The 24,535-nt window shown below is 35.6% G+C and overlaps 1 protein-coding gene across 6 annotated transcripts in view; it reads right to left on the bottom strand.

The window, feature by feature from the left end:
• Positions 1-24,535, bottom strand: part of DACH1 (dachshund family transcription factor 1) — a 364,799-nt gene that overhangs the window by 97,135 nt on the left and 243,129 nt on the right. For 2 of the 6 annotated variants that reach the window (XM_065655524.1, XM_065655504.1), the window contains exons 4-7: positions 23,103-23,258; positions 22,389-22,561; positions 8,810-8,945; positions 6,439-6,576 (exon numbers count right to left, since the gene is read on the bottom strand). In XM_065655524.1, coding sequence (XP_065511596.1) covers positions 6,439-6,576; positions 8,810-8,945; positions 22,389-22,561; positions 23,103-23,258 — 603 coding nt within the window. The remainder of the gene's footprint in view (positions 1-6,438; positions 6,577-8,809; positions 8,946-22,388; positions 22,562-23,102; positions 23,259-24,535) is intronic. The other 4 variants (XM_065655554.1, XM_065655544.1, XM_065655514.1 and 1 more) reach the window with 3 other exon arrangements.

Below are 24,535 nucleotides of genomic sequence, written 5' to 3'. Positions count from 1 at the left end.
CAAAGGGAACTAACGATTTTAAAACTGAAATGTAGTAGCATGATAAAAAGTCCATATTAACATCTTACCAATTACCATTACATCTTCTGTTTAACAATTCATTTAAAAAAAAAAAAGAAAATGAGCACACAAACCATTTCAAAGGGGTTTTTAGCTTCCCTCCCCTCTATATGTAATAAAGACCATCAAAGACTATAAAGAGCATTCTAAGGTCTATTACACGAGGGACACATAATGACCATTCAAAAGAAAGACAAAAAGAAAAGAAGAAACAAAAGAAAAAAGTACCTTTAGGGAACTGTTTGGGGCACAAAGCATAGAGGAATTGTACATGCAGAGTGGTTTCAATAGATTTACAGCATCACATCTCTTGTGCACATGTAACTCATCTGAGCCTATTCAGAATGTCAGATATGTCCAAAGTGCATTTGAGGCACTGTCAATACAGAATAGCCAGTCTGCATACGTGCAATTGGGCTGCAATGAGCCCAGTTCACCCGGGATGTTTTGGAACCGATGAGGATGTATCAGTCAAGTGAAAACTGCACAAAAAAATCTCACAAACTGTATCAAAACTGTTACTAGATACCTCAGAATAAAGGTCCCTAGTAGCAAACAAATCTGCAGAACTGCCTGTTTGGAGGATGGCTTAGTTAGAGTCTCTAGAAATATTCTGATGCAATATTTTGCTAAAAAAACTTTCGGAAGTTGTACTACCTTTGCACTCCCTCTTGCATACACATACTATTCATACCCTATTCAATGATATGAAAAGCTTCTGTGTTTTCTGTGCAAGAAAAATAGGTATTTTCTAGCTTCTTAGTAAATAGTGATGCATTAAGAAAAAACTTGCAGTTCCATTTTTCACCTTTGTAGTCGATTAACTGTAACAGCTTTTAGTGTACTTTAAGCATTGTTGAGCCTCTTGGGCTGAGTGAAAAGACACACCAGCAACCAGAGTGTCTAAAGGTTACTTTGGTGATGCCAACTTTCTCGAAGCTTTCATTTAGTGGATCATTTAGTCATAGGTTACAAATTTGACTACTATCTGTTTAGGGTTTGAGGAGTATTTAAAGCTCAAATCAAGATCACTTTCACAATGTGCTGTATGATGTGTAAATACATAGCCTAAACTCAATATCTTAAGGAATTACAAACCAACATATTTAATATGTAACATTTAAGAAGCAAACTGAGAAGGCAGACCCAAAATGTATTAGCTGAAAATATATTTGCATATAGATACCCATCAAGGTGTGTTTATATCCTTCTTGTTACACTAAAATGCAATATTCAGTAAAATAAACATATTGCATAAGTATCTGTGTGTGGTGTGTATGTATACACAAATGAAAATGAACAGATAAGGTATGTTTACACAAGCAGTTGGACAGCAGAACTGTGAATGAAAATTCCTCTGTAGCTCGACTGGTAACAACTCTCTTTAAAAAAGGGCTTTCTCAGAGAACTTCCTAAAATCATAACACAGACCAAAACCAGAATTTAAGTAAAGTTCTGGATCATTTGTTTGCTGACTTTGCTAGAGGACAGCTGAGGTAGAAGAGTGTCTTTGTTGATACTAAAACTTCCTTTGAGTCTTTCGTATTTATAAAAACATACTCATATGTGTTTCTAGATTTATTAAGGTGAATAAGTGTGCTTGATATATGTTTACGCTATGTATAGAATTTATTGCTGATAATGCAGAATGAATAGCCAACTATATCGGTCGACATATTTATCATTAGTTCCCTTTTTGATGCATGACTGCTAACAGGAAAGTACAATTCTATATTATAACTTTAGAATATTTATATTATTTTCCATTTTGCACTAAGGATATTTTGGCATTTTAATATTCTATTTTATAAGATATTAGCCAGAGGTCTAAGACTGCTCAGATCTCTACAGGGGGACATAAAATAAAAACAGAGAGAAAGACTGGGACTTTTTTAATATGTGGATTTGATACAGTTATACCTTAATTGCTGCTATCATAGCAGTCAAGAAGCAGTTATTGTTGATTATCTGAAAATTACTTAAGAAATTTCCATAAATATCATAGTTTAAAAGCTTTTCTGAAAGAAATAGTTTAGCTTCTTTTGTGAACGTGGTGAATATTTTATATTTTGTTATAGAAAACAGCATGCACATTTTCAACAAGAGAGTGTCCTTCCCATAACACCTCAAATAACATATTCAATTTAAAATGTAAGCATGACATTCAGGCTTCATTTGCTGTTGGTGTCAATCTAAAAAAATATAAATTGATGCAGACAGACAATTCTAATCTGAAGCCCTAGGGCCAGATCCAATAAAACACTTAGGCATCTAAATTTGGTGGTAAAGCAACTAACTTTTAGGTGTTTGTCCCCCAGAAGAGAATCTTGGGCTGAAGTGAGCTGGGTCTTACATTCCTATATAGTGTACAGGGTATGTATTGCTACGTAGGTACCAGTTAAGAGAGGCCACTGCCTCCGACATCACTTAACATTATCCAAACCAGATACTGCAAATTGCGATCTAATGGAGTTAACAAGTAGAACTATAGTCTGTCTAAAGTCAACAAGAAATCTTATGCAGCTATTTGGAGTCAGTAAACAGAGAAACTTTGACTATAGGACTGAGCTATAAATTCTACCTTGCAGACCCCATCCGAACACAGTCTGGGTCGTAAGGGCAGAAGAATGATGATAAAATATACTTCTCTCTTTTATACAAAGCACAGTGACTAGGGATACTGCTCAGGAAATGTGTCGCAAGTTCAATTCTCTTCTGCCTACAAGGAATTAGGATCCACATCTCCAAGGCCATTGATTATTTTGAATTCTTCAGGTCAATGAGCAAGAAGAGGATCAGTCTGGTCCTCAGGTTCTGTTATGTCCTCCTTCCTATGCTATTTCCAGATTTAACATGTAACATCACTGAAGAGCTGAATGAGTATTGAGCCCCATAGAAAACATCAAAAATACGGTTAGTTCTGAAAACTTCAGACTAGGAGATCTGCAGGCGCTCAGATAACAGCTTAGCAGGATAAGTGATAAAATATAACTCACCAAAGCTGAGGTACAATCTAGAGCAAACTCTTTCAGTCCTAGAAACCTTACCTGAAAAACTCAGAGCCTTAATTTTAAGGCAAAAAAACTGAATGGATCTTTTCTAATATGACTCTTATACTTCACATAAGTCCTTCTCGTGAAATCTGATCTAATAAAACCAAACGTGCATAATCAAGTTGTCCATAATTACAGGTTACAAAATTAGATACTTGGTTTTGAAGATGGCTGTCAAGTACTTGAACTAACATTGTGTACCTGAGCTTACCTCCTTCCCCTTGGGATCATTTGTGGTTCTACAGTCTGCTTTTAGTAAGTTTGGAAAATTTGCTACTCTCTAATAAGGAAAAAATCCTGGAAATCTAGGGTAATTGATTTATCTGGTTATACAAATAATGACATCTTGAGTCATGTATGAGCTGTGGGGCAGAAGTGCTCTGTGGCATCTCCTGCAGTCCCCCCTAGTCCAGACTAGGAACCTGGTTGGGCCACAACATAACCCTTAGCAAATCTAAATATTCTTCTCATGGAACCCAGGGAGTGGGTGGAACTTCAGGTATGTACATTGGGTCTTTCCCCAACACGAAGCTATGGCGTGGCCAAGTTGCACATCTGGAGTCAGCAGCTGGAAAATGTTCCCAACATCCACGGTTTACACGTGGACTTTGAGAACAGAAACTCTTCCTGTTTTCCTACAACAAATACTGACCCAGAGCCCGATGAAAACTTTCCAGTTTTAATAGGCAGCAAATCAGATCCATAGGACCTAATTTAATTCTTGGTGGGATAATGACAACCTGACCCCAACAAAAGCTGTAGTCACTCACAGTTGTGCACACCAGAACCTGAGAACAGATTTTAAACACAGTCTAAGTGTGAATAAATAAAACATAAAATTCAAAAAATAATGAAACCACAACAAAACAAAAAAGAAACAAACAAACAAACCCCCCCTAAACTGAACAAGAGATTTACTGGTAGTTTAAACCACCTCAGTAAAACAAACTCATTTTTTGCTACCAATAATAATTCTGGCTGAATTTTGAATAGAAATACATATGATCTTCAAAAGACTGAATACCTTAAAACTGGTATTCAGTTTGAAAGTAGCAAAGAACTGTTTCTAAATATATTACACTATGTGGTGTGGACTGGTTAAATTAGCTCCTTTGTTTTATGTTTATAAAATAAAAGTGATATTTTCTCTCCTCTATCCAACTCACAGATCAGGTTAGACAAACGACTTACCTCTCTCACATATGCTAAGTCTTTTCAAAATCCGGTATGTTGATCAGTTGTCTCTGTTATAACTCTCCCCCTTTAAATTCTCTGTTGACTGCAAATAATTTTTGCCTGAGCTCAGATCACTTCAGAGATTTTCAGGTTTTGGTTTTTTAATGGAAGAAGGGAAAAGAAGAGAAAAAGCAGGACCTTCTTTACCATATCAGATTTCCCAGATTCTCCCCGGTTCAATTAAAAGCCATTTTAGTTGCAGCTGATTTCTGCCAATAAAAGTGGCATAGAATAAAATACAATAATGTTTACATGCTTCGTGATGCTTATTCAGACCTTCTATTTTCCCCTCTTTTTTGTTTGAATCAGATGGTGAAGGTGATGGGGTTTCAACAATAAGAGCACCACCACCTACATATGTTTGTTTGTATTTTTAAATGTTATTGCATTCTGACTGATTTGCAGCGGTAAGCAACAGTTTGGAAATCTGATTGCAAGCTCACAGTGACAGAAGTAGATAATTACTATCTCCACAAATACCTGTAAGCTGAATCACTTGTTTTAATACAGATTAGATTAGTATTAAAGTTACAAGATTGGTATGAGAGACATGATAAATGCAGTCATGACAGAAAACAATTTTTAATTTAGTATACCCTATCAATCTAGATAGCCCATGAATATTTACCATTAATCCAGTAGGCTGGAACAGAAGGGGGAAAGGAACGAAAACTAGAAGGTTTGACCTAAACGAGGACTCAGGAAAAATGAGAACTCTCAGCATTTTTACTGAGAAGAGAGCTTGCAAAAAACATGAACTGGCAACAGACTGGAAAGTACATTTGGGGTACCATTATAAACAAAGTCTTGAAAAAACCTGAATGACATGCAAAAATAGTAGCAATTCTTAATATGTCCTTCTCTTTGCAGGATTTACCAGTCTGATTACACTTAAATTAGTAACTTCAAAGGCTGAAATAAAATCATTTATGGAAATTCAAAACAAACCTATTTGATCACATCATACTTCACAGCAGGGATACAATTTGCAGGGGCTGAGTGAGGGCACAGTTTAAGCTAAAACAGGTTGTGTGTGCAATGAACCAAACTAAATGGTTTATATAAAAGAAATGTTGTTTCCATTAATTTTTCTGGTAATCCTATTAAAAATGCCACCTGTCCAGAATAGAATTGTCCAGATTTTAATTCTTTTTCATATCTCAGTGTTTAAATACAAGACAGAGAGGGTATCATCTTATAGCTATTAAAAAACGGCACAAAATGTCTTACTCTGAAATTTCCATTACTGCAGCAGTTTCTCCAGCTCTGTTTCAATGTCTGGCTATCATACCTTTTACTTTTTCTCTCATTGTGCTCAAGTAACTGATTTTTCTGGTAAGCCCAAAGAATATTTTTTCAAAGGATATGTCATATCTCTAACCTCTCTTTAACCAAACCAAACCAAAATGTTTCTAGTCTATAATACTTAAAATTCACATATATTAAGTAAATATAAAATGAAATGCACCATTTAAAATTCTGTCACCGCCCCTCCAAAATCCCCTGTAACAACCCTGAACAGGAACTTAACTTCGAATACCAACAGAGATGAAATGGTGTCATAATCAGCATAAGTGCATGTGGACTATTCACCTAGATCAAACACTTTGGTCATATACTCAATTAAATTTAAATCCCATTATATAATGTGTACCAGTCTCATTTTATGCAATTCCCTAATTTAATGGTTTGGTATTAGCCTTTTTCCTTTTTGCACACATGGACTAATTTTCACGGTGCTCAGTCCCTTTGGGAAGTAGGTCATTAAGTCAACTGGATGGAGACAGAAACTTAATACCTAAACAGTGTTGTAGAAGGGTCAGAGACACAATAGTAATGTAAAGCTGTTTTTCACTCATCCTTCTTTGTAATATGTGTGAAATTCCTCCCTCATACAAATATTGATCATTAATCTCAAGGACCTTGAAGCAGAAGAATGAAGAAAACCATCATCCTGTTATAATTTAATCTCTGAAACAACAACAAAAATCCCAATTAAAAAAATTAAAATGACAATTATATTACTATTAAGCTGTTGAGCCAATAATTGTTTTACACTGAAACAGAAGAATCAAAATATTCATATTACCTTTCTCAATGTGTATTCTTTTCGTCTCATGTCCCACGTCATGACCAGCCAGATCACCCTCCTTAGGTCCAGGCAGGACATTAGGTGACAAACCCATCAGCATTTGGTTCATAGATAGCCCGTTCTGATGGACAGCTGCTAGACAGAAGCGCAGGCAGGAAAATAATCAGCCGTCATATTAACAATACACTTTTGTACTTATTTTATATAGTCTTCCTATTAATTATACAAGAATTGTAACAATCACAAAGTTACTTAATTAGTGCTGTCAGTAACTACACAGCGGGAGAGTTTCTTCCCGTTACTTCTGGTTTAAAACAATTCATTTTAAAAAGAAGACTTCAGTATTTGGGGACAAAGTTGGTTATCTGCAAACATTTTCTCTTTTATTTAACAAGAACTGAAATGCAAAATGGAGCAAAGCAGAAAAGCATAGAAGGTTCTATGTGAGATATTTACTAATTTATTTATTTTTTTTAGTTAGTTGTACAAAAATTCTTGTATATTAGCATTCCAAATATGCAGGCCCTAACTTCCTTAAATTATTGTGCCCTTCCAGGGGATAAACACTGTTTTTCAAAACACACTGTGCAACAGCAGAATTGCTTATTTGCTCATCAGAGAGCTTGAAAAGCTCTTTCCAATAGTTCTCCAACAGACTTTCACGAGTCCCAAACACACCTCAGAAACCCACATAAAGTAGTTTATACATCTATGCTTTTCTCCTCAAAAAACTGTATTTTCAAGAGGCTTATGCCATTTTCAGTAAAGCATTTTTTTCATATGCAATCCATATTTCTGTAGTAGTCATCTTAATCTTGGTGGCACCACAAAAGCAGATGTATTAAGAATCGGATGTGATGTCAACAAATCAGACAGGAGAGAAAAGAGTTATTTTATAAATAAATAAGTTACTGAAGTGATCCGGCATGTAAGGGACTCTTTTATATTCACATTGGAAGCAACGATGTGCAAAGGTCCCACTCCTCTCTGCTGGTAAGTAGAGTAAGCTGAAGGTAGTACCATTTCTTTAAAAAAAGTATCATTCCTTAGAAAAACACTAAGTATCTCTCAATTTAATTTACTTCTTTTTAAATTTAGAGAACAATGGAAAAGGTCTTAAATTGGTTTTAAAAAATACACTGTTCAACCAGTTAAAAAAAGAAAAGAATCCAGGGTTGTGAGGTTTTTTTCCAGAACTTTACTTATGAACTCATAAAAATCTGGGGAAAAAAAAGATAGGTGACAGTATATGGGATGCCAGTTTAATCTGCACTTCGAATCGTCCAAATGATAAGAAAACAGAATTTTCAGCTTGTCATGGTCAAGCCTCATTTATTTTCTTTGGTAAGTCATTTTTCATCACATAGTAATGAAAGATCTTTCATCTGAAGGCAAATGAAGAGTCAGCTTCCTGAGTCTGCAGAGAGCCTGAAAGGAAATCAGTCCACTCTATGATTCTGTGATTCTATGATGATTCTAAATGACACGTGTGCTGCATCTAATCAACACGACTACGTATGTCATACGACTATTTCATGGCCTTCTATCTGCATGCCAAATCCTCCAGCTTCACCTACTGACAAATTCCACTGTGGAAAGATGCCTTAAAAGCACAACAAAACTGCAACGGAGCAATAATAAAAGGAACGGACAAGTGTAATATGAATGTAAGTAAGTATCCATAAAATAATATGTGTTTAAAATCTTAATTTCCAGGCTATTGCACTGGAGTATCGGAGAATCCAGGGTCTTTGCCTTGTAATTTACATCCTGTACATGGAGCCTTGATAAAAACTGTATTACTCTGAGACACCACAGTTTAATTTCACTCCGCCCCTTGTGAGCTATGAGGTGATAATACTCTGCATCACATTTCCCACCATTACGATTTTTCATATTTGAAAAAATTATGAAGTATACACATTTTTTAATTGATTCAACCTAATTCCTTCTCATCTCCAAGCAATTCTACCATGTAAAATGTAGCTTATGAGTCAGATTCAATTTAGAAATCAAACCAGAGTAACCAGATTAAATAAAACTCAATTTCTTTAAAAAATGTTTACACTATATGTTCAGTTCTAAAACTAATCTAGCAAATTGCTTCCCGGCTGCAATTCTGTATTTCATAGCTCATATCTTTATGTTTAATACGACATGATGGCAGTTTATATCAGTACCCGTTAATGTAGCATCAGATATTATGATATTGTAAACCGGGGAACATAATGTTGGGAGATGGTTATTGCAGCTGAACTTCCGAACATGATACATACGAGATCTATTTAAGACGAGGGCATTTTGATTAGAAAAACCAGCTGCACCTAATCAAATTTAAAGTGGTGACAAGGAGAAGAATGTGACCTACGGATTCTGTCTGAAGAGCTCTCGGTCCGTGCAGGAGAGCTGGACACGCTGCTGCTTCGGTGAGAGGATGGATGGCTGCCAGGTCTTCGGCCCTCTTCAAGAGAAGGAGCAGGAGAAGGGCTGTCTGGAACACGTTCCTAGACCCCACGAAAACATAATTGGAAAAAAAAAAAAAAAGGCAATGTTAAACTAAACCTGTGTCGTTTCCAACCACCAGTTTCCTCAGCTGAATCTCCCTCCTGAATGACCGTCTCTTCTCTCCTCTGCTGAGGTGTCCAGGATTTGCAGAGGGTTCTCAAAGGAAACTCAGCAATTTCAGGACACTACACCTTATGTGTTAGTATGCAACGTGAGCACTGCTCTTACTGTCGGGCTTTTAAACTACCTCCTGGAACACTTCTAAAAATAAGATTTTTGGTTTGCTTTTGAGTTTTGTTTTTTTGTTTTGGGTCTTTTTTTCCTTTTATTTCTGTCAGCATGCTGTTGAATTGGAAATACACATTTTGTTTACCAGCTTATAGACCTTAGCCTTACGGGATGAGGAACAATGTACTTTTTGTAAATAAACTAAGAACCAGATACTGTTGTTTTAGCTTAGGCTGAATTTTACTCCAGATCTTAATTTCAAAGGGGCTTCTTGGGCAATGAGATCTTACAGAACTCATCTGGATCAGAAAGAAAATAAAATCTCCCTACTGCCTGTGGAGTCTCCTTCTCTGGAGAAATTCAAAATCCACCTGGACACCTTCCTGTGTAACCTCATCTGGGTGTTCCTGCTCCAGCGGGGGGATTGGACTAGATGATCTTTTGAGGTCCCTTCCAATCCCTCACATTCTGTGATTCTGTGATTCAGTGATTCTGCGAACCTATACCAGTAACGTGGCTGATAGTCCCAACGTCTGTTTATACCATGGAGCACAAACTTGGAATGAACCACATTTTTTTGGAAATGTGTGGCCATATCACTGGCCACATCACTACTTCAAAACGGGAAAAACATCCATTCACATTTTCCTATCCAGGGAGAAGCCTGGCATGGTAGCCAGGAGGAGTTACGATGCGCTTCAAGATGTTCCTTGATTTTGAAAATTAGAGCATGAGGACTGTGATGATTTGAACCGCACTTTTACTGTGTGAGAACTGTCAATATGTAGCAGATACATATATCTGCTATTTAAACAGAACTTTGACAGAAACAATAAACAACGGGAGCTGAGTGCAGAATAGCCCTTTCTGTCTTTCCCTGCAGTTTGCTCTTTACTGCTAAGAGCTCCCAAGGCCTATGTCATTGCTAAAATATGTGTGAGTTAGGTTGGTTTGGTTGAATTGTGATAAAAGTAGATAGTTCTTATAAGGGAAATCTATTGCAGCGAGTGAAAATGTTAAACTAGGTATTTTTCGGTTGTTGTGGGGTTTTTTTAAATTATTTTTTCCTTTCGATAATTGAAATCTTGACTCCTAACGAAACAAAAAACAACCCAAAGCAAAAACAACAAACAACTGTATACGTTCAACTCACTAAAAGCTTTCATAATGAGATAATACAATTAGTATATGTTTAATAGTATATATGTAGTCCTGCTGCTGCAAATGCCTAAAAGTTTTCCTGAAAAGAGCATCACGTTCCTCGCACCACAAACTGCTTTTGCAGCAGTCATTTTTTTTCATGCACAGTAGCTGGATGAACATTTATTTCGCTGAATGCATTCCTAGGAAACTTAGCCAATTGGCCATCTATAGCAATCAATAGATTTGTTCTAGGTAAGCTTTATAATAGATATTTGCTAAACTTGAGATTCTGGTTGCAAATGGATTCAGCAAGTCTATTGACGGAGCAGGAGAAGACCTTTCAGAGTAGTGTTTCAAGACATTTAAGTGGATTCCATTTTCATAGTCTTGGGTTTTTAAGTCAAAAACATTGATGAGGACAGTTTAACTGCATCATAGCTCTAGGCTTATTATGACTTTGATTGTGTTTATATGTCCATGAACCGGGTATTCAAGAGGAGGATTATAATGCAGATGTTTTCAGCATGTAGAAGAATTATTTCTTTAGATTTAGGAGGATTTAAGCATGCACAGTGTACAGATTTGGCATAAATTGGAACATGCTATCTTTAATCGTTCATTTAATACATAATTTCACTGTTTGGCATACAATGTATTGTTCTTAGAAGGGTTTCATTAAAATGAAATCCAGTGAGCACATAACATTTGAATACAGAGCTGCAGAGTAAATTAATTTATTTAAACAGCTTAATTTGTTTATCCTATTTATTTATGTGCGCTTTTACAGCGCGTATTGTAAGATGGAGAGAGCAAAAGGAATTCAGAGGACAACAAAATATAATTACTGCACAAACAAAACAGATAATGAATTTTATTCACATATAATATGACGTAGTAGACAAACTCTACGAGAAAACTATGTATACTGGCTTTATCAATTAATTTGTATAACACCCTTTAACCCCAACAAAACATGCGATTGAACTATGCAGAAATGGAAAATAAACTAATTTAATAGCTTAACTCATTTTTTATATCCTTGCTTCATAATTCCACAATCAATAACACAGTCTACAGCAATTTTTTGTCTTTATCAAAACTAGCTGCAATAATAAATGGAAAGGCTACTAATAATGAATTGATATATTCTGTAGTTCTACAAAGTCATAAACTAATGGTGCTGGAATATCAATATAAGCTGACTTTCTTACTAGAGATTTTGTGTAGAAAAGATGGATTTTGTGTGTGGTAAAATATTAAACTTTACATTTAGAGTTCACTTTAAAATTTTTCCAAAAAGGAAATGTGAAAAAATGCATTCAGTAAACACCTCAGATAATCAGAGCTATTTTGTAACTCCTACAAATGCCTCTTTTGTATAAGTGAGTTTACATGACACAGCACAGAAACAGAATTTACTGTGTTATAATCCTGGCAATAGAAATCACCTAGAATAAATACTGTCCACTGTCCAGTATTTTTTCTAAATCTTGTCCCCTCCCAGGACAAATGCAATTCCACTTCATTAAAGATATCTCTAGAGGACATAGTGTTGGCTTCTGCTGTAATTAGTCTCATTGTTTCCCAACAAATAAATGAATAAATGAAATCTGGGTGACTTTGCTAAAATTAAGTGTGAGAAGGAAACTGTGTAGGGTTCAGTTTGAAATCAATGCATCTGAATGTAAGTGTCTAAATGCAGTTTTGACAGGAGTTAGAGACTGAACTTCAGATGCGGGTATCTAGGATGCCACATGAAGGGGCTTCACCTTGGAGGTGTCTCCCATTTCAGCTAATCGAGATATAGACAATAAAGTCAATGGAGCCTCCTCCAAAACCAGATGCCTATGGCTCCATTTAGCTGCTCACATTTGAGGCATGTGAGGCACTGGAGGGTTTTGAGATGTCCATACCAGGTTCATAGAGGGGACCTACAAAAGATCTGCTCCCTTTCAAAGTGGCAGCAGGAAGGCAAAAAATATTATCCTTGTTCTTACTGGCTGATAAGCTGAATACCTCCTGAAACTCTATTGACAATATTTACTAGAAAACAAGACATACAGAATTATGTATTGTTTGTAAAACACAACCCTGACTAAACACCATTTTTCTCCATTTTTTGCTTTTCTATTTGTTTCTACAGGTACAAGTAAAAAGTACTGTGAAAACTTTAGGGCATATGTAGCAATTTAATACATGGGTGACCAACTTTTCAAAATTGGTAAGACTCTCAGTTAGGCATCAGAACTGGAGGCTACACTAAGCAATGGACAACACACTTTTAAGGGCCAAATTTGGAGAATAGCTTATCTTGGTGCTTTTTACAATCTGAACCAAATCAAGAATCCTAAGCATTTAAGAATCTGACGTTTAACTCCTCCAAAAATGCTCCTACTATATGTGAAACTTTCACTTTAGGGAGATACAATGTGTTTTCCTGGACTCTTACTCCTCTGACATTACAAGTTACATGCCCTCAATACCAAGCCCACTTCATAAATAATAGAATTGTTTCCGTGCCACTTATTTTGTAAAAACAGGTAAAAAAATTTAACTGTCAGAGATTTTAACTTATGAGATTGAAGTTCTCTCTAGAATTAGAAACCACTCCGATTTTGTTCCAGAATACCACATATCACTCACAACATAACACTATCTCAGTCTCTCCAAGTAAAACAGAAGTGTCTTGATGTACTTATCAACATTTTTCTATAGTTTTCAAACAGCTCTTTGCATAGATGCAAAGACCATACTTTAAGATCTCATTCCAAAAGTTCCTTTTAAGTAACTACCTTTTAAGATTTATCTTAATATATCAGTAATGGTGTCCACAAGACCATAAATACTTTTTTTTCTCTATATCATATAGATATTTTTCTTCTTACCAGGTCACAAAGGTAGCTATTCAATATTAATTTCTTTTTTTGCCTCTTTTCTTTCTGCTTGGGCAGCATGTTTTCGTTGTTTGAAAAGTGCCTCATTACCAAAACTCTTTCTCAAAAACCTACCAAAACATAAACTTGATGGATTTCAGCTGTTGTTTTCTAGATCACTATCCACAAGAAAACATTTCAGGTAATATGTGCAGGATTAACCTTTTTCTCCTAAGAATATAGATAAGAAAGTGGTATCTTCTAGGTTCTCAACACCTCAGTCTTTCCAAAAACACTCTTGCTCTTTGCCATCCCTGTTCCTTAGTAATAAAATTCCGGAATCTTTCTGACAAAATGTGAATATGCCTACTTCCAATGGTCAACCAGTTTTGCAGGCACAGCTTCATGTCCTACATGTTTCTCTCCTACAGGTATTTTCAGTCTCACCTTTTTCCCTTGTTCTAGGTTTGCTTCTCCCTAAGACTCATCTCTTGGGCTTAGCCATCCTTTAATTTTAGTCACGGAATGAGTTCTAGACATACAACTATGCTGTAGAGGTGTATCGCTATTAAAACTATTCAGCTATCTTGATGCTCCTCAGTGTTGAACAAACTCCTTCAAGGACGTTTGCGTTTTATGTCATTGAAGTGCAGAGGCTAAAATCACTGATTTTCAGCATCATACTTTTCAATTGTTTAGGTAACTTCATCCTAGGGACAGGAAACACACTATTTCATACACTTTTAAGTTAAAAAAAAATTAAAGAAGCTTTTAATAAGGAATGTTTTATAATATTCTGACCTTTCTGGGAAGGCACCTGGCTTCCAGTCCTTTTTGTCATAAAATTATAATAATCTCTTTCACAAGAACCAAAAAACCAGACTTCTTACTCTTCAGTTCCTTATGACCTGTTTTGAGCTTGTGTGAGAACTATTCCAGGAACGGCTTTGCTGTAAAATGGCAGACTTATTTGACATTGTATTAGTGGAATGAGTGAAAGAAATCAATCACTTTGCTATCCTTTGTATTCCATGAAAAGGGGACATTTTGCTGTTACAGTTTCATTTTTCCTTCAGCTTTAGCCTAAAACACTATGAGACTCCAAATTATCATTTAGTCCTAAGAATTACCAGGTGAACTGGCTAATAATTATTTCCTAACTTCCACAATCACTACTATAAAACGTGCGTCATCAAAATGACTGAATGTTATAAATTTTCATTTCTACTTCCTTATTAGCGTAGCATCACTAACTTGCTAAAATCCTTGCTAACTTCCCACTGATGCACACGTCATCTTTCTCATCTTGTTCTTGTAGACACGCTTTTAATCCCAGTCAAAGAGTTCAAATATTTTGTGTTGTCATACGTTCCACTACTGTTTTAAATAGTGGATCTAATTCTTACAAGGAACATAATCCATTATATTTGCATAAGACTTTTTTTCTCTCTTTGTGAATGTCTTGAACCTGTTTATCTTTTGGGCCAGCTTAAGTTAATTTGATTTCCTTTTTACTTCTACCTCCGCAATTTTTCATTGATTCTACCTTGCTGTTCCCATCACAAGAATAGCGATAATTGGTAACACCAAATGTAGAAAGAGATCCACAGAAAACACTATGGATTTGTTTGATTTTTATTGCTCTGTTTAGTATATGGTTATTGGGAATACCAGCAGCACTTAACTGACAGGAATTCAAAATGGGAGACTCCCAAGTAATCCTTTAACCTGATGAAAGCAGAGCAGTGTCCAAGGTGTTGACAGTTTGGAATCATGATGAAGCAGGATCATTCCTGGAAGTGCCACAAAGCCTCACAATACAGAATTCTGGATTTTGTGGATTTTCATAAGAATGTCCTGACAACTACTTTGGACTCGCTGCTTTTTAGAGTGTATCCTTTCAGTTGGATTTATAAATTATATTTTGCCTTGGGAATGTATGTTTGGACTAACAAACAAAATATTCTTCTAAGGCATACAAAACCCCCCATGTGACATGCAAACATATAGACATGCAAAAAAAGCCTCTTCAAACTGAGTTAGCAATTTCCAATGGGCAACTTGGACAGAGTTTTCAGACTTTTTTTTTTTTCCTTCTCTCCTCTTTTGAAAATCTAATCTTACTTGAAAAACAACCATTCAAGCCTAAGAAGCAGCAGTGGGAATTCAGTTCTCTAAGTCAATCCAATCTGTGCGTCCAGACAAACACCAAGAATTCATCTGCCCAAATGTAGTTGTCTACAGTACCAATGTCTACACCTGAGCCAGTCACCCTGGGCTCATTTTTTACCCATACATTTATGTTTCCAAGGTACAATTCACCTCACTCTAAAGTAACTATCTAAAATAGGCCGAATGAATTATGCCCTAGAAGACAGCAAAATGAATCTCATCCATTGTACCTGGCCCCATGGCCATTTGGCATCAAATTAATCTTACACCACATACATAGCTCCGTGTTACACATGTGAATATGCAAATTGCCCAACAGAAAAATTTGTACTACCTTCCTGTGTCATGTGTTATATCTAGATATCTATTTTACATGACGTAAATTAATTCATTTGAGCATATGGCTGCTATTAGCTTCAAACTGCACCTCAGAAACACACATATTAAACCAAATAAGATCCCATGTTATTAAAAAAAAGACATTATTCCAAGTTACAACCTACCAGATATACAGTAACCATCCTCTAAGATCATTATGAAACATCTGTATTAAAAGTTAAAATAAATAATTTTAATCATACAGATATAGCTAATTAATGAGGTGGGACACAGTGTCCTCTAATATAAAGATGATTAAGCCATAATAAAGTAGTTGAGCTACACTTTGACCTAAGATTTCCTCATGTTAAAGGAAGAAACAGAAGTGTGCACATACATATTTATATTAGCATAAATAAATAAATAGAAATTATTCTGACTAACCTGGACATTTTCTCTGTTATGTGCAAGTTCATACAAATAGTTTTAAGATATCATATTTTCTGCAGTCATGATAAAAAGAAAATGAAAAATTAATTTGGTTTATAATAGACTTCTAACTTTTTAGGTATATCAAATTCCATCTTTGCTTTGACACTATGTAAAAATTGATGTTTTAGAAGTGGATAAATAGTCTTTTTTTATTCTAGAATATTTATTGTAATTATTTTTCCTATTTAAATGTTTTATATTAAATCAAATTTCTCTTTATACAAAGAAGAAAACTTGATTTTACTTCATGTGTCAGATAATGAGGAAATGAAAGTAGCTTCACTCTTCATGCACTTGTGTGTAGTGTTATTTTTCTATGCATTCAAGAAAAGCACTTTAAAGTAATGTCAAAGTTCCTGTTTTGAATGAACAAATGTCTGTAGAAATAATAGGTTATCTGAAAAGTCAGGCATTTTTCAGGTTATGCATCCAAAAAAGGCATTTCTGCCAATTTGTGACATAAGTTCTCATTCCCTTTCAGTAAAATGAGTATAGCACACCCAGCTTCATAGGACTGGTACAAATATGTATCCATCACTGTTTGAATAATACGTTCCCTGTAAGGCACAGAACTGTCTATAGAAAACTTTTGCATTCAACACAGGATTCAGACAATGTAAGTTAAATAAGCTGGGCAAGACTTAAAAAGAAATCAAGCAAGATTTAAAAAGAAATCAAATATGGAAAAACTAAGCATTCACTGAATGAGGTAGGAGTTCCATGGTAAAACACAACATACGATGGTGAAATTAAAATTGCACCATACTATACGGATTGAATGCTGCCATATTAAGGTTGTAGGGGCATTCTGATATTTTCTAATATTAGTCTTATGTCTTTCGAAATTCAGTGACGGCCCTGTAACATAGGCTTTGGATTTAACTTTACTCAATGAGTGAACGCAGGCACATCTAAAGATTTTACAGTAACATCTGATTCTGGTAGTTTTCTCAGGTTTACAGTAGAGAAAAATTCTGCTTTGTTGTAATAGCAGCAGAGTGGAAGGGTTTTCTATCTAGGATGTCTAATTGTACTTTCAAGGTTCTTCCTATGGCTCCTGTCTCTACAGGAGGGTATGCCTGCCACTTTTGAGAAATAATTTATCTAATCTATAAAAAAATTCATAACTTCTGTGACTGGAAAACAAGTTATCAGTGAACTCTTCTACACTGAAACATGGTGGTCAATATCTTTTGGTATTAAAAGTCTGCACTAAACTCAAAGCTGTTCACATAGCAGATACAGAAGACTTAAGCTGAAGCTTCTACAGTCCCTTTATTAGTTGCCCACTTGCTCCATGAACTTGCTCATCTTCCTCTCAGAGTTTGTTTCCTTTCAGGTCCACACTCTGAACTTGCTCACCACCATTCTGACATGAGACATTTAGATGTGCTCTGTTCCATCATTTCTGTACGGCAGTGTCATATTTCTCCTCTTTGTTTATTATTTGGACTTTCTGGCAATGACTATAGGCAAAAAATGTAGGAACATTAAACTGCATCAGTAAGAACACACACATATTGCCAGTGAAAAAATGAAAAAGTGAATGAACGTTAAAATAAAATTTCATGTCAGAATAGGCCTATAAACTCAGTTACTTCAAAAAAAATTGTCAGCAGCTACCTTAGTTAAATAAATTAATAATAAATCTCTTCTACTCAATAACAGGAAGATGTAACCTTATAGACAAATATAATGCAACCAGTGCTGTGATATATTTAGAGAATTAGCAAAATTTAGCCTCATGTATTTAATATGCAGTGGAAAACTACTGTGACACTGGTCACTTTTCCAGCTGGCGGTATTGGTTTCTCCTGCTTTATTCTTAATTCTTTCTATAAGTATTATTAACATCATATGGATAAAGTGCATATCTTTCATTCTGGCACGCTGCTCTCTTCTAACTTTCACAATGTAGAATTATTTCAAGTTGCTATTAATATCAAGTATGTCCTTTATATTTTTGTGTATCTCTCTACTGAGGGGAAAAAAAAATGATGTAATGAAACTGCTAACAAGCTGAGCCTTTGAAACCATGGGCAGGTGATGAAAGCCACCTCATGTCTAAAGCATCCCCAGGTCACAGCTGTCACACTCACTGCAATTCGTTGCTGTCACAATCTGCTGTCCCTGCTTGTTGTTGCTCTCCTCTTATTCATCCAACTCATATATCTAAACATTCCATTACAAAAAGACATCTAATGTTTGCCTCATGTTCGAAAGGGCACAACACTGTTCTGAAATATAATTCTGAAGATTTTAGAGCTCAGAGTTCACTGCCAAATCTAAAGTGTTGCTTTGTAAGGCTTCCCTTGTAATTTCATCTTTGTCTCATCTCCTGAACAAAGCAGGATAAAATGTTTGGTTAGTACATGATCTCAGCTTTATTCCAACTTCTTATCACAAAGAAATGAAATATTGCCCAGTAATAGAAAGGCATTTGAAGCTTTGTGAGTTTAAAGATAACAGCACTAACTGTGAATTCGGTGAATTGGAAGGAAAGGTCAGCAAGTCATCTACTGTGGCGCTGTTGACAAAGGCAATTCTTCTGTCCAATGAACCAGGCTGTTCATAATCTGAAGACTCGGACTTTCTAAGACTTAATTTTGTTCTTTGTTACTTAAATAGATAAGGTTTCTACTGATTTATTTTTCAGAGTAGAAATTTCTCATAGGTCTCCTAACTTTGAAGCAGAGTTTAAACTTGTAAGCATCTTGTACTCTAATTTCAAATCTATGCTGTCATTTCAGGTTACAACGATGAGCTCCGAGATGAGCGATTCACAAACTTTTCAAATCAGCTTCTGGAAACACTGTCACTTTAAGTAAAAGTAGGGTTAAAAAATGAGCCAGAAGAGAATGAAAACAAAACCAAAAAGCCTAAAAACGTAGCAAGAAAGGAAAATATTATTCTAATAACAAACAGTTTAGTGAAACAGAGCAACTGCACTATTTATCCATTCCTGTAAAAATAAAGAAAAAGGAGGTTTGACCTCCTCACTTACATCTATTCTGTAAGATATTTATTTTGATTGTAGTATAAGTTATTATTCATAATCTTTACATTGCCAGAGCAAGGTTCAAAAACTATGCTGATTAGAGAGTTTCCTGCTCAACTGCTCCGTGCATATAATTCAATGGACACTAAAATCACAGCCTCTGACTATGCCTAGTGAGAAACAGGTAAATTGGCAGTGACATTATGTCCATGGCTATGGAAAGAAAATCCCCCTAACAATGTCCTCATGCTTTTATGTTGCTGGGGTTTAGGTTTAAATCCTGTTCAGTATTAAAAAATAGGAACATAATTACTTGGCCGTGCTACCGCTATCCACATGACCATGTTCATCTGCCATAGACAAAACCAGAAGACATAAATCTCGACATACGTTGTAAGACAAAGGGACTAGAGGGAAGAGTATGAAAGTCCAATAGGAGAATATTCCTGACCCCTGACATTTAGAAGTGAGTTTTGGATGGCAGATTAACACCTGTATTTATGTATTTACCTGTAGTACAAATGTATTGCGAGCAATACGTTACAGGCCTGGACTGAAGAAGTCATGGCAGCACTTAGGCAGTGTCTCCATCAAGTTCTACCTAAATGTCCCAAACCCTAACTTAATTGTGCAAACTTTAAAAAATATATATTTCATGCTTGAGTGAGCACACTTTTCTAAATGGAACTTAGGTTAATTTGACTACATAAAAACACTTCATTGTGAATCCGTATCTTTTAAATTCATAGTTATGTGCAAATGAGATGGGAACACAAAATCCGGTTTGTTAAATACCTTGCAGAAGATGTTATGCCAAGAGCTGCACAAAAGTTGGCAGCTATGATGAAGTTTTTATTAGCATGAATACGGGACAGTTCAAATTTTATAAATGACAGAGATAAATAGTGGAGATTATTAATAAAAATAAATGCTTAAATAAGCAAGAATTTGAAAAATGATTTTCCAGTTACAAAGCGCTGCTAAATGTTTCAAACAGAGAACGAAAATTGCTAGGTACTTTCAAACCCTTCACCTAGACTATAATGAAACTACCATTCCAACTGGATGAACTACGAGAATGAACTTGTTAAGAAGTTAAGAAACTCTGGGATAAGGAAAATTTTCTGATATGGTCCTGCCTGTGGTAAAAATAAAATACATAGTTACATGATGACAGAGTCTCGCTTTCACAGTCCAATACTTTTAAAACTACTGGAGGGGTTTAGATCAGATGAGGCAGAAGTACTTCTTAGTTGGGTGCTTTCTGTGTCCAGCAAAGTTCCCATAACGGGGTGAGATATGGGAACACACCACGACCTACTTCCCACAAAAAGAAACTATTTTGCACACCCAAGGAGCTATGCTGTACTACAAACGTACTTGATTTTGGTGACAGGTGACAAAGATCAGAGGTCACATTAGGGTATGCGCCCATAGATGTATTTAAATGTCGGCGACAGTAACTTAGGCAACTTTAATAGCTAGAACTAGCTTGTAAAGTAACTTCACAAGCTACAAGTCAGCTTGTCAAAGTTTAGAAAGAGAAGGTTGCCAATGCTCGTGAAGGTCATATTTTGTATTCTTACATATGAAATCAAATAGCTCACAGAAAATGAAACAAGGGAAAATAGTAGGAAAATAGTGAAAACAAAGTTTTGTTGCCACAGTATTTCACACTTTTCGAGTGTTATTTAGAATGTCCTCCAGCCCAATCTTCACTTTTCAGATACTTCTGTAAATACTAGTGGTGACTCTTCCAATTAGGAAAATAAATTTAGAATTAAATACAGCACCATATATGATCCAGAAAACTTTAGTATCATGCAACTCTTACTAAATTCCGCTCACGTGAAAATAGAAAAACAAAGATGCAAAAACCACTGTGTAATTGAACAGTTAGCAACAGAGTATTTGCATTCCCAATATATGGGCAAGATGGACATTAAGGGTGGAATCCAGCCTTGCTGACATAGCACCTAAAGAAACAATTTCCAAACCAATCTTTTAACTCTCCATATCATCAAAGGTGAGAAAGGGATGACACTGAAGGTCTCCAAAGGAGATCCTACATTTGAAACTGCAGATACTTAAATTAGGTCACCAGACCATATTCTTCTAGATCCCTAGCAACACAGAGTTGTTGACTTTTAACCGAATGGTTCTTTATGATTCCGGGCTTGTTAGCTTAAAGAGTAAAGGAGCCCAAGCATGTTGAATATCTCAATAAAGTCAGACCTCTTCACTCTGCCTAAATCATCACAAATTTCAAAACTTTTGCGGCTCTTGATTTGAATGTCCACGAGATTTTAAGTTCACTCACTTTTTTGTCAAGGGAATTGCATTAATGGACAGGTTTTCAGTGTAGCCCCAAAATATCAAATACCCTTGCCTTTGCAAGTCTATTTCTAGCATACGAATGTTATGTAAAAGCACAGAAGTTTTTGTACTTTCTGTATCTCATTTATTAGAACTAAAGAAGGATAACAGGTACAATGTAGATACCTGAATAAATGCCAAATCAAATTATAAATATCTAGTGGTAAGGGAGAAATGCCTTCATAATGAAAACAGATCATCTTCAGTCAGAAGGAGAGAAGACTCCATGCCTCTGTTAAGTACCTCTGTAACTAGATTAGTTGAGTTACAGGCTGCAAACAAAACCGAAAATGGGTAGACAACTTCAGATATCAGATATTTGGAGATAACTCCACAATACTACAGTTCTGGCCTGCAGATCACTATGTCTGTTCTGTGCAATTTCATACCATTTTGTTACGGGATTTGGCCATTTAGATTCTGCAGAGTCAAAGTAGCAAGGCTTTCAGCCTTCTTTAGATAATTTCGGTTCAAATGCTTAGATTTAAAAGTTGGAAGAACAGTCCCTTCTAATTTAAGAAAGGAATAATTTCTTCTCTGATATCCTGAGGAATATTGCCGCTAGGGTACAGCATATGAAATGTGAAGAATCAGAAAACTGTGTATTCTGTATCAAAATGTTTCAACTTGAGCACTGTCTTAACAGTAATTTAGGGTGGGGAAGAGAACTCAGAACACTGGCCACCAGCAGCCTACTGTGCTCCCAGAGCTACAACAGCTTCTTGTATATATTGACTTTACGACTTACCTTAAAACATCCGACACTCACCCACCTTTATCATTTTATTATAATTGCGATAGAAGATTTACATGTTTTTATACATATGTATGTATATAGTTACCTTAATAACAGATGTCTCAACTCTGGATGGAGGACTCTGCACTTGTGCCGCTGCTGCCATGTTGGCGATGGTACTAAGGTGATTCATCTGGCTCATTGCCATGGTGACAGATGCTGGAGGTAGGCTCACGGGAATTAACGGGTGGGGCATCATCATAAAAGGAAGTTCCAACCCTGGTGGGGATAAAAAAAATAAAAGGAAATAGGTTTATGCATTTTTTTTAAAACATCGTCTTTTTTTCTCCTGATGGACAATATTCAAGTGATGGGTGACAAGATGGTTGACATTGCAGGACAAAGCAGCCGTGTGTCAGTTCTCTTCTGGGATATGCATGGGTAAATCACTACCAACCATGGAGGGTTTCTAGCCACAAGGAGAGGCTATTAGACCTCTTAGTTTGTTCATATCAGTGTAATGTATGGTATCATTGCTAAACAATGGCTGTTTATTATCCTTTTTAATATCTGCTGTAGGGTGCTTTAGCAATGCATTATTAGGCCACTGATGCACAGGTTAGCAGTTATTTTGAGTATCAATTTTATTGCATACGTATTTGTTCTTTACAGTCTCCACTTTCCCTGCTTAATACTTTAAAGGAAGTATTCCAACGTTCCCCACATCTTTGATTTTTCATACCCTATTTATATAAAACACAAAATTAAGACAGGAACTGGAAAACTGCTGATGTTAGTGCTGAAAGATGTCAACCCGTACCATTTGGCAGAAGGTGGTTCTGTTGCAGAGGGTTGAGAGGATGGCTAACTGGAACATTATGTTGTCCAGGCAAGTTGGGGTGGTTAACAGAGGCCTGTGATCCTTGGGTGGGGGGAGACTGAAGTTTTTCTTTATCCCAAGAACCATCACTGCTGCCTGTGGGGAATGAATATATATTATTTGGATGAAGGAAGACTCCAAATTTTCAATGTCTGAATTTGCAGTCAAGGTCAGCAATCTAACCTTTTTTGCAAGTGATTTTTATTTTTTTTAATATACGGGTTGGCCTCTGGAAAAGATACATAAGGATAACTTTTTTAAAGTTAAGACTTAGAACATAAACCTAAAAGTATTGTAGCTGTGCTCAGTTACATGAAGTTTGTGTTTGATGCATAATTTTACACATACTTTCGCCATTCTTAGCAAGCAAAACTATATATGGCACTTGTTTTATACATAAGAGAATATTTTTGCCTGTAGAATGTCTAAAAAAAGAATACTGCTTGTTACGCCAATTAAAATTTAAACTACCTTCACTTCTTCTTGTATTTGTGAATAAATAAACATTACAGGAAGTAACTAAAAATTAATTTATTGAGGGTACCAACATGCACGTATATGTGCTCGGCTACGATTCTACTCCGTATATTCAATTTTTATTTCATATTCTTAATTAATAATTAAAATGTGAGGGATTATTAAGCAATTCTTGCAGTCTTCTGGTAGTGGAATGAACTAACAGCAGGATGAACTAACAGGAAGAATGTGAACAATTAAGTGTTGAGATGAGCAGTAATTCATATATTTCAGAAATACCCTTTTTCACTATTGCAGACCTCCTCATGAAAACTACCCACAGAATTACACAGAAGGATGCAATTAAAGGACAGTACTAAAAATTCATATAACATTATTAATTTGTACATTTATATATAATGAAAAGTTTAAAATCTTCCAATCTGGCAACTTATATTATTCATGGGGCATATTTATGTATAATGCTGAGATTGAATATATGCACGCTTATGCATACAAAGTAATCTATACGCTCAGTGTATGAGTTTACCATATACAATCAATAAACAACGTTTGCATATATTAATAAATATGTATATATGCATGCATTCTCAGCAGTATTAATATACACATCAGCAATATACCATTGCTTCCTTTTTCATACACGGTACAATTTCACCCTCCTGACTTTGAAAGGTTCTACTATTTTCATAAGAACTTCTCTTGATAAGGACTTTAGGATAATGTAAGACAAGACCTATTTAATCTATACTCAATTTCTATCTAGTATTAGGGATTACCACGAAGTGCATATTTCTAAATGTTCTTCTATATACATCTTACTACTTAATGAACAACAGGGCCTAAAAAAACAACGGGACCAATACCACCTCCTCCTTAATTCAGTACAAACAGTA

This window comes from Caloenas nicobarica, chromosome 1 (genome assembly GCF_036013445.1).
Source record: "Caloenas nicobarica isolate bCalNic1 chromosome 1, bCalNic1.hap1, whole genome shotgun sequence".
Lineage (NCBI taxonomy): Eukaryota > Metazoa > Chordata > Aves > Columbiformes > Columbidae > Caloenas > Caloenas nicobarica.
This window is presented reverse-complemented; position numbering and strand designations above follow the sequence as displayed.